Genomic DNA, 13,761 nt, shown 5'->3' with positions numbered 1-13,761 from the left:
AAACAAGGCAATGTTAGCTGAAACCTCATCAAACGCCCATCATGCTTTTAGGCCTAGATCAAAAGAACAAAATAAATGCTAGAAGCCGCAAATGCGCAACATGGCAGAAGCAAGCATGATGTTGACGTGTACATGAGGAGACAGCTAAATAATAATTACAATTTATTTATCCCTTAGTGTACACAATAGATTGACGAAGTGTGAGAATTTCATTTGCAAATTTTGCTACCCTGCAACAATGGTTGCCATCTGACATTACAAAAATGAATTTATTGTAATCTGAAAGATTTGAGAAACTTGGGTTAAGTTTAACCATGTCATTAAAGAAATTGGATCTGATATCATTATACGTTGAACAAATTATAAAACAGTGGAACTCATCTTCAATACAATTCATATTACAAATATTACAAATTCGGTTCTGTACCTGAGTGTTATTATACATATGAAGAGCTTATTTCCAAACCGTGTTAAGTCCTCAACCACATGTATCTCATTTACTTGTGTGATACAATCAGTGATGCAATCACAGTTACTTTGACAAGTTTGACATTAGCAACAATGAGCAATCAAAGTATCTGGTAGTATTAAAAAGAACAGATATTACACCTTTAGCTGCGACGGCGGCTATATTGCAACTTCATTATGCAATCCAATTTAGTTTTATCCATTCAATGCCCCAACAACGTAAAACATGATCACAAGTTCATGAGTTCTATTCCACGCGACACTTGTGCATTAAAATAGAATAAGTTCAAACAGCTGTTTATAGTGCGCGACTGTAATTAAGGTTAGAAGTGCAGGGGATGTTCGGATCATGAGATATCACGTTTAAAAAAATCCAATATGGCCACCATAATAATAATAATAATAATAATTTAATAATAATAATAATAATAATAATAATAATAATAATAACAATAATAACAACAACAACAACAGCAACAACAACAACAACAACAACAACAACAACAACAACTACGATGACGAAGACGACGCCGAAGAAGAAGACGACGACGACGACGACGACGACGACGACGATGACGATGATGATGATGATGATGATGATGATGACGGCGGCGCAAAACGTAATTTGTAAATCTCAGTCAGTTGCTTACTTACAACCATTTACTTGCAGAATTCTGTGAGATGCTTTTGAATGCGAAAGTACAGCTAGTATTGGAAATGGAAATTTAAAAGGAAGAGCAGTGTTTACACACAGTGGGTAATAAATGTAGCTCTACATGTAGATGCCATTGAAACCTTTTGCCTATCACAAATTATTGGAGTGGAAGAATCAAAATCAGTTCATGGCATGTAACGTAAATCACTACTGATGTGTCTATTTTTCTTCAGCTTTCTGCATGTAATAACTCCATCGGGCTTCCGTTATGTATGAAGCAAAAAAAATTAAGTCGGGTACGTCATTAACTGTATAATAACTGAATAATTATGTTTAACATCAATATTTTATAATATGCTTTGATTGGATTTGTTTGTCTTCGATATAGTTGTAAGTGTGGTTTCCCCTTCATTTATTTCGTTACGTGTGATTTTCTGATACATGTGTTTTCAAAAGACAATCTATATGTGCATATACTAAGAATGAGGATCTCCCACGCTTCTATGTAATAATAATTATGGTAATATAACCCACAATTATGTGAATTTGAAGAGGAGCGCAGGTGTTGTTACTGTTTTATGTAATTTTGTAAAGTGGTGTCGCGTATGAAATCAAGATTAAGTAAGGTATGTTTTTACTCTTTCCGCGTAGGCACGAAACAACAAAGTACCAGAATATTGAGTAGTACATGTATACAAGCCTCTCTCAGACGTACGTGCTTCCGTCGAATTTTAGCACATGAATAACACATCGGACAAAGGTATTGTAAACCATTTGAAACATACACAAAATACAATATACATTAGTTGATGAAATCAATGCAAAACATTAACGATGTGCCTTAGATTATAAAACTTACAAGGAATCTTTTGTTTCTTGAGCAGGAACGTCAATGAATTTACAGCCACTTAAAAAGTTTCAAGCGAGTATATAATTACATGAAATAAAATATTGCAATAACAAAACTCAGCGGAAGCAGTGGATGCATATTTCATGTTAAATATAATACGTCATAAGTTTGTCTATGTACAGAAATATGGAACACCATTATCAAAATATTAGCAACATATACATGGTAAATGTCAAAGTCAAACTATATCGTTAACGAACTTTAAAAGTTGTATTAAAGTAACTATAACACAATTGTTGTAAAAGCCAAAACTTGGTTTTTTTAGCTGTGAAATAATATAAACTGTGAGGTCAAAGGTCAATCAAACCGTCTTGTAAATTTACCTGTATCTCGACGTCTGCAAACTTAACTCTAGCCACCTCCTTGTCTGACCCATCAAATGACTGTAAGAATTATGAAGTGAAAGTTTCATATCCGTTCATTAACTTTGCCCCAGATTTAAATAACTTACTATACACCTACAGTGTAACTTGATGGAAAGAGCGGTCTCACAATTCGCTCAATTTCTATTATGTGACTTTTTTTTAAAACTCAAGGTCAATAACATTGGATGAAAGAGAGTACCATACACTTCAAGGCTGTATCATTCTGTCATCCATTACTTTACGACAATGTGCACTTATAATGCACTGCGATATAATGTGATACACTGCGATGTATCTTTATAAAGGGGCTGTACAAAATGTGATTTATAAGAGATATACCATGAAACAATTATGATTCAATGAGACAATTGATATGCTTGTTTTAGTTCAAATTAATGATTGACAAGTCCGTTAGCTCGCAGGTCATAAATGAATAGGTGCTGCTGGCTGGACTGAAGACTTTGGCAAGAACTGATTTAATTTTTATCGTGTGATCTGAAAATTAGGGTTTTAACTATTGCTAATACAATGTACTTATACGTATCGATTACATAACTTCTCTCAATCTGGTTGATAAAATATTGATTAAAACGCATCATGAATCTGTTTGCAAATTTAAATTGAATGCTTGATCATAGTGTGACGTCATTACTTGCATCTATTTGGCGGAGCACTCTTCTATTTTAGTCATTGAACATTTTGCGAGTAATTTTTAAATGACTTCTCAATTTTGTTGTTGAATTAATCATCATGATGATTAGTTAAAGCTTTTCATCGTTTCATAATCCTGTTTTATAAACAAGCATTACGTTGAACCCTGCAAAATAATGATCGACATTATATAAATAATAAATGCATATGTTGAACATCTTTCGAGTAACGCGTCTGATGCCAACAGGAGGTATTTGAGTTTCAGCATAAAGCAGCGTAATTTACCACTCTTTACCAAGTTTCCATCATTAATTATACTTTATCATCTTTTCAAGAGTCCCCGTTATCTACTCCGCATAACAATGTACTTTTAAAACTATTACAACAGACACACAGACAGATATGGCTTCATTTTGCTCACTAATATATTTTCATCATGCATATCAATTGTAACACCTGAAGGTAAAGACGTAGAGCAATGTGAAGAGGCCAAGCTGCTTGGTTTACTATTGCAAATGTCAATGTATTATGAAGTATACATGGATGCATGGTGAGCAGAAATAGGAGAGGAAGGAAAAGAAGAATGATGGAGAAGAAGTTTATTGAGGACATTAGTGAGTATTTAGCGGAAGCAAAAAAGCAAGAAAAGAATGGGAACAGGCGAATTCTCGAGCTGTGGTTTTATTAAAAATAAAGAAGATGAAAACAGGACAAATACAACTGAAAAACAATTGGGAAGAAGTAGAATATGATGGAGACTGGTGATCATGAAGATGGTGAAAATACTCAATGTTAGAAGATGACAATGATTATGATGATGGTGATAATGATGAACATGATTGATGAAGGTGATGTTGGGGATGATGATGATGTTTTTGTTGTTGTTGGAGAAGAAGAAGAAGAAGAAGAAGAAGAAGAAGAAGAAGAAGAAGAAGAAGAAGAAGAAGAAGAAGAAGAAGAAGAAGAAGAAGAAGAAGAAGAAGAAGAAGAAGAAGAAGAAGAAGAAGAAGAAGAAGAAGAAGAAGAAGAAGAAGAAGAAGAAGAAGAAGATGATGATGATGATGATGATGATAATGATGTTGATGATGACGACACCAACGACGATGTTGATGATTATAATGACGACATTCTAATCATCTCATTATGATCATAGTATCACGCCATAAAGCAAGCAAGTTTACACAATTATACAAACTAGGGTCCTGCCACCTCCACCAGCGACATTATCATTTTTTATTGTCTATCTTACTCTTCCCTTCAGCTAGAAATTAAAACGAGCATATTCAAAGAAATGACAGTAGTATATGATTCCGTCCCTAAAACAATACAAGTCATTAACTTACAGGTTAGCATCGTGAGCAACCCCTAGGCGAGTTGAATAACATTAGAATAACATCAGATAGCTTAGGAAAGTATGCCATATGTAACAGTTCATGTGTTACGTTCTTTAATATCGCAGGAGACTAAATGAAACGAAATTAAAGATGTCAGACCTGGCCAAAATCCAATTTGTAACAATACTCTAGGGTCATTACCTTACTACGAACATCCTTAAGCAAAATGTATGTCATCCCAAGGAAAAACGGAGTATCCGTAGATAACGTAAAGAACAGATACTGCCCAATTTACTCTATTCACGCGGGTGTCGTCTGCAGACGACAAGTTTCAATTTTGTTTTGAAAATTCAAAAATTTCATAATTGTAAATATCCACGACCATATTTGGAATCAACATGAAAAATGCATTAAAATGAGTACAAACAAGCCTTGTATTTGTTCAGGGGTTCTTAAGATAGCTCAACACTTTGACTTTTCATTCATTCTTTCATTCATTCATTCATTCATTCATTCATTCATTCATTCATTCATTCATTCATTCATTCATTCATTCATTCATACATTCATCCAATTAATTCATTCATTCATTCATTCATTTCTTCCACGAAGAAGCCTAAAAGTCTGTGATCCCTTGTTTGGTTAATTCATCATTGGAAATGACAGCAGATTGTCAGTTCATTGAATAACTAAAAACTGCCATATCCTATTGAATATCCTACTAAATAAATACGAAAAATAACAATAAACCATAATAACTTAGGAAAAACACTAATAAATAATATAAATATAAATATCAAACGTGGTCATATAACCAGATACAATAAGAATTAAAAGTTGCATAAGATGCTTTTTAAATACATAGTGGAAATGATTGACCGATGAAGAACTTTTAATACTGTTAGCGCTTTTGATTGAAGGAAACCTCAAACCTCACTTAGATGTATATGAAATTGTAATCCAATGTAAAAGCTTTTGACATAAGATTTTCAAATCTCACTTGAATATATAAATTTTTAATCCAATATGAAAGCTTTTGACATAAGATTTTAAATTGATTTTTATGTTTACCGCGTGATAACATGTAATATGCATAAGAATTAAGCTTCGGAAAATAGTGGCATAAATGCTTGGTATTATGAATTATTTATAGCGTTACTGTATCCGAACTTGATAAAAGAGCTGTTTAGTTGCATTGCTGTTAAGGTTAGCAACTATTTTAAACTGTTGTGATTTGGTAGTTTACAGCATCTTGCGAAAACGTGCATAACTCATTAACAACAATAAATCAAGCAAGTTTTAAAAGTATGATTTGTGGAATGAACTATTGCAAAACATCAAAGCGTTATTTTTCAATAATATATTGATTAAGATAATGAAGATAATTTTTTTTGTGGCTGCTTCGACCAACAATACATCGTGTAGCTTTAAAGGTTAAAGTTTATTTATCTGGTTTTCAAAAGAAATTTAGTAGCTAGATACTTGAGATAGGAAAACGAATTTTGCTGATCATTAGTTTCATAAAAAGTAAAAAAATATAATCCGAAAAAAATGTTGTAGTATCTAACGTTCGTTGTAATAAGAGGAGTCAAGGCTATAGTATACCTGCTACCGGTAGGACCAAAAAGGATATTTCTCTGTCTAAGGTGGCCTGAGGTGCTAAGGATTAGCATTAAGACGTTTCATTGACCTTAACGTTCTAATGGATGTAAAGAGGAAGCCTAAGATTATGACTGAACTACACAAATTATGGATCTCCTAAAGCCTTTTAGTATCACCTGTGATTTTAAAGCAATTTCCAGCTAGTTGATTTAGAGCCATTTTCATTGCTGTTATCTTAAAGGAGTATTTCGTGATCCTATCATCCTCTTTTTGTGACATTTTCAGTAGATATCCACGAAAAAAGCTTATTCCCAAAATTTCAGTTGATTCCGATTTTGCGTTTGCAAGTTATGCACGATTATGTGTATAGACAATGTGTTGTAATTTCGTTCTGGTATACCAGAACGAAATTCAAATTTCACGATATCTTTGCTAAACGAATTACTCTGCAAGAATATTTTTGTACATAAACATTATGTAGCCAGAGGTGTCAAGTGATATAAAAATCTCAACATTTTTGGAAAAAAGTGGGGGGATGATGCTGTGGATCACGAAATGCCCTTTTAAAGTAAATATCGTTAACTATCTTTCACATCAAACTATAGTTACCTACTCGATATATGATAAGTGGTCGCGAATCAATTCTCATTTAATATCACTTAATTATTAATATCGATACAAGTAGGTCTTATTATGGTCTATGGCAATCCATTGCTTTCTCAACGGCAATGGACTGTCTAAGCCTCTGTATCACGTCTCATTTTTGTACACCGGTCTGCCGCGCTCAATACCGTAAAACCTCGTCTACAAGCATATATGTGACCGTTCATGGCGAATGAGCTGTAAATTCCTCCCCGGTCAATTTTGTTTTATTTCGTGTTTAAAAATAAACATCATAAACTTAAAAATGGTATATCATTTGACTTCAAACGATATCCAGAAGCGGGGTTATGGTTTATTAAACTTTGCTCCTTCAACAAAATTATAGCTTTTTTCATTTATACATGCGTCTCTTTTTCCACATTGCTGGCAATAAATATCAAACAGTCAAAATTGGCGGTCATTTCAAATCATCCCCAAGTCAACGAGGTGTAAGAAGGTTCTCTCATTGTTAATTGTTGGTTATGCATACCTATACAAAATACAATGCCTGGTAACCCACCACTTGAAAAGGATTTAGCAAAAGCAAACAAAGACCAGAGCTATTAAAAGTTCTATAGCCATCTAAGGTAGAAGCTTATTATCCACTTCAATAATAGGATTATTGATTGGTGTTGTGACTATCAAAATGAGTCAGATGTCGCGCCAAGTTACCGATGAATACGACCTTCGTACACATTTTATACCGTAACTCAGAATACAATTTAGGGAATTTACGGCTCATTGGTGCTGCCGGGTCACATATAGGGTTTTTGATGAAAGCTTAACTTTAACGGACCAGGCGTATATATACCAATACAATAGATTGGTCTTACAATAATACTTGTTTTTATATACTTGGATCTGTAATTCATTTGCTCAAACTCCATAATGGCGCCTGGAATAATTTAGCTTTCAACAGAAGCACTTTATATGCTTGTAGACGGGGTTTTACGGTATCTCCCTCTCTATCAATCTTCTTCTTCTGACTATATCCTTTTCTTTCTCTTCCTCACTCTCCCTTTCTACTTAAAACTTCATATTCATTAAATCTACGTTGTATCGTTTACATTCAAGCCCTCGTTTGAATAAAACACTTGATACCAAATCTACATTTTAGTCAACATCTTGTGACCTGAAAAACATTGACATTATCCAGACAAATACCACATTTGCACTTTTTATTTGAATGTGTATAAACATCAACAGTATTATGTATACACTGTACTGAGTGGAAGATGATATATTTGCAAACGTAATCCACTACCTTAATGTTTTATTCAAAACAAAAAGGAGACAGTTATCATGCATGGAGACTATAATCCTCGTTTTAGCTGTCGTATAAATTCTACATTTTGATTTCGAGTTCCGTGTCATTTTCTTCATATACAAATTCATGACCATTTGAAGTACATTGAAAAAATACATGCAACAGAGCTTTCCCTCGTCTCATATAACTCGGGCGATGCTATTGGTTTCAGTTGCACTAACCAGAATAATGTGGTACCACATGTGTTATATGAGACGCTAGATGTATATGACACAAAAGCCAAAGCAATACGACTGATTTTGAATACTGTAGGACCTAAATATAACGTTTCCTGAAAATTTCTACTATTTAAAATAGAAAGTTGATGGTATGGTATCTATCGTTCACCGTAATAGGAGGATGCAAGGCTATAGTTTACCTGCTACCGGTAGGACCAAAAGGCTATTTCTCTGTCTGAGGTGGCCTGAGGTGCTGAGGATTAGCACTTTAAGACGTGTCATTGAACTTAACTTTGTACAGGATGTAAAGAGGAAGCCTAAGATTATGACTGAATTACACACAATTTATGGATCCCCTTAAGCCTTTCAATATCATTTAAAGTATACCAGATCACCAGAGATTGCCATTTCCAGCCATGTCTCGATCTTCTCCTTCTAACTGTCTTTTCTTTCTCTTACTCGCTGTCCTTTTCTACCTCCTTCGTTAAAACTTCATTTTTACATTGAAGCCATAATATAACCTTTCCTGAGGAGTACGCCCTCAATATTTTTCAAAATTCTTTTTTACACGATTGTTATGTACTTTAGTAAACTAATATACCCTGCAAAAATGAAGACTTGAGGTGCTGTAGTTTTGTCAAAATCCGAGATTTTGAATAAATCGCAGGAACCGATGGAAATATTAGTCGAACGCGTACACGATGCGCATAACACAGTACGTACATGGCGTGCGGGCAGTCGTGACATATCAAAAGAACTGACAAGACTGACGTTCGAATGAGTGGATCGCATTGGCGACATATGCGCTGGTATTAAAAAGCGTTTTTATTTGTATTGCCTCGTCTGTTTGGTCTCAAATTAAAAGAGGACATACCTGACAGCAAAAAATAACATGTTATACAAAAAAAATACCATTCTATTTCATATGGAAATGTTATAATATGGCTTTAAATCTACGTTGTATCGTTTACATTCATATCAAGCCACGTTTGAATAAAACACTTGATACCAAATCTACATTTTAGTCAACATCTTGTGACCTGAAAAACATTGACATTATCCAGACAAATACCACATTTGCAATTTTTATTTGAAATGTGTATAAACATCAACAGTATTATATTTACAGTCTACAGAGTGAAAGATGATATACTTGCGAACGTAATCCTCTACCTTAATGTTTTATTCAAAACAAAAAGGAGACAGTAATCATGCGTGGAGACTATAATCCTCGTTTTAGCTGTCGTATACATTCTACATTTTGATTTCAAGCTCCGTGTCATTTTATATACAAATTCACGACCATTTGAAGTACATTGAAAAAATACATGCAACAGGGCTTTCCCTCGTCTCATATAACATGGACGATGCTATTGGTTTCAGTAGCACCAACCTGAATAATGTGGTATCACACGTGTTATATGAGACGCAAGATGTATATGACACAAAAGCCAAAGCAATACGACTGTTCTTACTCGTTAACACTTTCTTTAAGTGGTCTGTTGATAATATTATTGAAAGTTGAAACGGAAGTAAAATAAAGTTGCAATCGAGGTTTTGACAGTGAAATTTAAACGGATCAGCTATCAGTCTCATCTGATTTTGTTTTTGTGTACTGCACTCACTATGGGCCACAATGGCCTCATATCAATGACATAGTTCAATAACATCAATTAAACACCAATAGTAGAACATTTATCTCAATCTCAAGTTGCAGGGTATGAGTTTTTGTACCAAAATTGAATGAATTTACAAATATATTGGGGTTAAAGAACGGTGCCCGGATAGATGAACATGTTGTGGATCCTAGTGAATTGGATCAAGTTTACAATCGAGTTTTATCGGCTCAGTAAGACCATTCAAAATATTAGTAATTGTCAGCCCATTTCCGATGAAGGGGGTAAAACTTGATGATGACAACATTGATTAAGAAAAACTATCCAAAACTGATTTTGAATACTGTAGGACCTAAATATAACTTTTCCTGAAATGTCCACTATTTAAAATAGAAAGTTGATCCATGCTTAAAGATCCTCCCCAGGCTATATTAATTTTTAAAAAACCGCAGTGATTTATATTGCGCTACACGCACAAGCACAAAGTCTAGACGTTGATCCACTAGCCTCAGCACACGTATGGAGAACACCTTTTCGATTATTCGTGGAGACGCTAACTTTAAGCAAAAATGATTTTGTAGCAATAGAAATGTGTCGTCGATAAAAGGAATGTCTTATGACTACGTAGTATTTTAAAACAATCTACATACGTACATATAAAGACAGGCTCTTATGCACATTAAGTTTTAAACCAATATTCACCAGATTTTGCAAGAAAGGCGACACTAAGAGTAAATAAGAAGAAAAAGAAATCTGGCATAAGATTGGCAACTATGAGACGCCTACAATATGTTTACTATTTCCCAAGATACGTAAATAAATTAAGTGAGTCGTACGTGTAAGGTATCCCTAATAAGGGAGTAAAATATTTACACTCTACAAAATTTGAAGTGTGTTGTGTAAGATCAATATGGATGGTGCATGAGGTAGTGATTGGGTGTACGAATACATAACATGTATCACCGTTTCCAAAAAGTTTCAGATTGTAGGTTTGCACAACTTAAAAAGTTTTTAAAAAAATGACAAAAAAATTGTATAGTATCTATCGTTCACCGTAATAGGAGGATTCAAGGCTATAGTTTACCGGTAGGACCAAAAGGATATTTCTCTGTCTGAGGTGGCCTGAGGTGCTGAGGATTAGCACTTTAAGACGTGTCATTGAACTTAACTTTGTAAAGGATTTAAAGAGGAAGCCTAAGATTATGACTGAATTACACAAGTTATGTATCCCCTTTTAAGGGGATATTGAAAGGCTTAAAAGCCTTTCAATATCATTTAAAGTATACCAGATCACCAGAGATTGCCATTTCCAGCCATTTCTCGATCTTCTCCTTCTAACTGTCCTTTTCTTTCTCTCCCTCACTCTCCTTTTCTACCTCCTTCGTTAAAACTTCATTTTGACATTAAAGCCATAATATAACCTTTCCTGAGGAGTACGCCCTCAATATTTTTCAAAATTCTTTTTTAAACGATTGTTATGTACTTTAGTCAACTAATATACCCTGCAAAAATGAAGACTTGAGGTGCTGTAGTTTTGTCAAAATCCGAGATTTTCAATAAATCGTAGGAACCGATGGAAATATTAGTCGAACGCGTACACGATGCGCATAACACAGTACATACATGGCGTGCGGGCAGTCGTGACATATCAAAAGAACCGACAAGACTGACGTATGCGCTGGTATTAAAAAGCGATTTTATTTGTATTACCTCGTCTGTTTGGTCCCAAATTAAAAGAGGACATACCTGACAGCGGAAACTAACATTTTATACAAAAAAATACCATTCTATTTCATATGGAAATGTTATATATGGCTTTAAATCTACGTTGTATCGTTTACATTCAAGCCACGTTTGAATAAAACACTTGATACCAAATCTACATTCTAGTCAACATCTTGTGACCTGGACACATTGACATTACCCAGACAAATACCACATTTGCACTTTTTATTTGAAATGTGTATAAACATCAACAGTATTATATTTACAGTCTACAGAGTGGAAGATGATATACTTGCGAATGTAATCCTCTACCTTAATGTTTTATTCAAAACAAAATGAAAGAAGACAGAAATCATGCATGGAGACTATAATCCTCGTTTTAGCTGTCGTATACATTCTACATTTTGATTTCAAGCTCCGTGTCATTTTATATACAAATTCATGACCATTTGAAGTACATTGAAAAAATACATGCAACAGAGCTTTCATTCGTCTCATATAACACGGACGATGCTATTGGTTTCAGTTGCACCAACCTGAATAATGTGGTATCACACGTGTGATATGAGACGCAAGATGTATATGACACAAAAGCCAAAGCAATACGACTGTATTTACTCGTTAACACTGTCTTTAAGTGGTCTGTTGATAATATTATTGAAAGATAAAACGGAAGTAAAATAAAGTTGCAATCGAGGTTTTCCCACTAAAATTTAAACGGATCAGCTATCAGTCTCATTTCATTTTGTTTTTGTGTACCGCACTCACTATGGGCCACAATGGCCTCATACCAATGACATAGTTCAATAACATCAATTAAACACCCACAGTGGAAAATGTGATCACAAATTGCAGGGTATGAGTTTTTGTACCAAAATTCAATGAATTTACAAATATATTGGGGTTAAAGAACGGTGCCCGGATAGATGAACATGTTGTGGATCCTAGTGACTTGGATCAAGTTTACAATCGAGTTTTATCAGCTCAGTTAGACCATTCAATAGTAATTGACAGCCCATTTCCGATGAAGAAGGTAAAATTTGATGGTGACAACATTGATTAAGAAAACTATCCAAAACTGATACTGAATACTGTAGGACCTTAATATAACTTTTCACTATTTAGAATAGAAGTTGGTTCATGCTTAAAGATACTCCTCACGCTACTTGATTTTATGGTGAACATGTTATCGATTATGTGTTGAGACGCTGCCCTTAAGCAACAAATTATCTCGTAGCGTTACAAAATATGTGTCATCAGTAAAAGGAATATCTTATGACGTAGTATTTTAAAACAATCTACATACGTACATATAAATACAAGCTCGTATTATGCACATTATGTTTGAAACCAATATTCACCAGATTTGGCAAGAAATGCGACACTAAGAGTAAATGAGAAAAAGAAATCTGGCATAAGATTGGCAACTATGAGACGCCTGCAATATGTTTACTATTTCCCAAGATACGTAAATAAATTAAGTGAGTCGTACGTGTAAGGTATCCCTAATAAGGGAGTAAAATATTTACATTCTACAAAATTTGAAGTGTGTTGTGTACGATCAATATGGACGGTGCATGAGGTAGTGATTGGGTGTGCTAATACGTAGCATGTATTGCCTTTCCAAAAGGTTTCAGACTGTAGGTTTGCACAATTTTGCACATCTTTTTAGTAGTCTACCAGTGGCGGCACTAGGGAGGAATTCCCTACATATTTTTCTTGCCCCCCCAGTTCACTAGCACTTTCAGCTTGATCCTTCATTTATATATACGATGGGACATATAATATGATAATATGTAAGGTATAATTAGGTAGGTGTCTTTTTATGTATTCTGAGGACATAATAGATAGTTGTCATTAGTCGATTATTACGAAATCAAAGTTGGAAATCGCGATTACCGCTAATAATTGCGAACGATTAATGGCAACTTAGTTTTACAAGCCTATCACACTGTATGACATATTTTTCTGTAGAAATACCGTCACTCACTAGTACCGTAAACACTCGATAGTTAGCATATGTGCTTACTATCCAGCACTTTTGAAAACATGAAATTGTACCAAAGTCTGGCGCTTTACCAACTGAGCTAATGAGGTTGAGGCTCAAATGTGCAGGTTTACTTGTTCGTATATAACTATGTGTATTGATGATTAGCTCAAAACCCTTAACACTTTTGTGGATGGGTCTCTTCATGTTTGCATATTTCAAAAGCGCTTGATAGTAAGCACATAATGCTATCGAGTTTTTACAGTATGTTAGTTTGACATGGTAATATTATTTGACTCATGTTGATGTAACCGCTCTCTA

The 13,761-nt window shown here is 34.3% G+C and overlaps 1 protein-coding gene across 17 annotated transcripts in view; it reads right to left on the bottom strand.

Moving 5' to 3' along the window:
• Nucleotides 1-13,761, bottom strand: part of LOC140162407 (uncharacterized) — a 334,104-nt gene that overhangs the window by 63,908 nt on the left and 256,435 nt on the right. For 14 of the 17 annotated variants that reach the window (XM_072185627.1, XM_072185626.1, XM_072185622.1 and 11 more), the window contains exon 2: nucleotides 2,357-2,416. The exons of the other annotated variants lie outside the window; for them this stretch is intronic. In XM_072185627.1, the coding sequence (XP_072041728.1) occupies nucleotides 2,357-2,416 (60 nt within the window). The remainder of the gene's footprint in view (nucleotides 1-2,356; nucleotides 2,417-13,761) is intronic. 17 annotated transcript variants of the gene reach the window in all.

Source organism: Amphiura filiformis, chromosome 10 (genome assembly GCF_039555335.1).
Source record: "Amphiura filiformis chromosome 10, Afil_fr2py, whole genome shotgun sequence".
Taxonomy (NCBI): domain Eukaryota; kingdom Metazoa; phylum Echinodermata; class Ophiuroidea; order Amphilepidida; family Amphiuridae; genus Amphiura; species Amphiura filiformis.
Note: the sequence above shows the minus strand (reverse complement) of the source record. Positions and strands in the feature narration are given on the sequence as shown.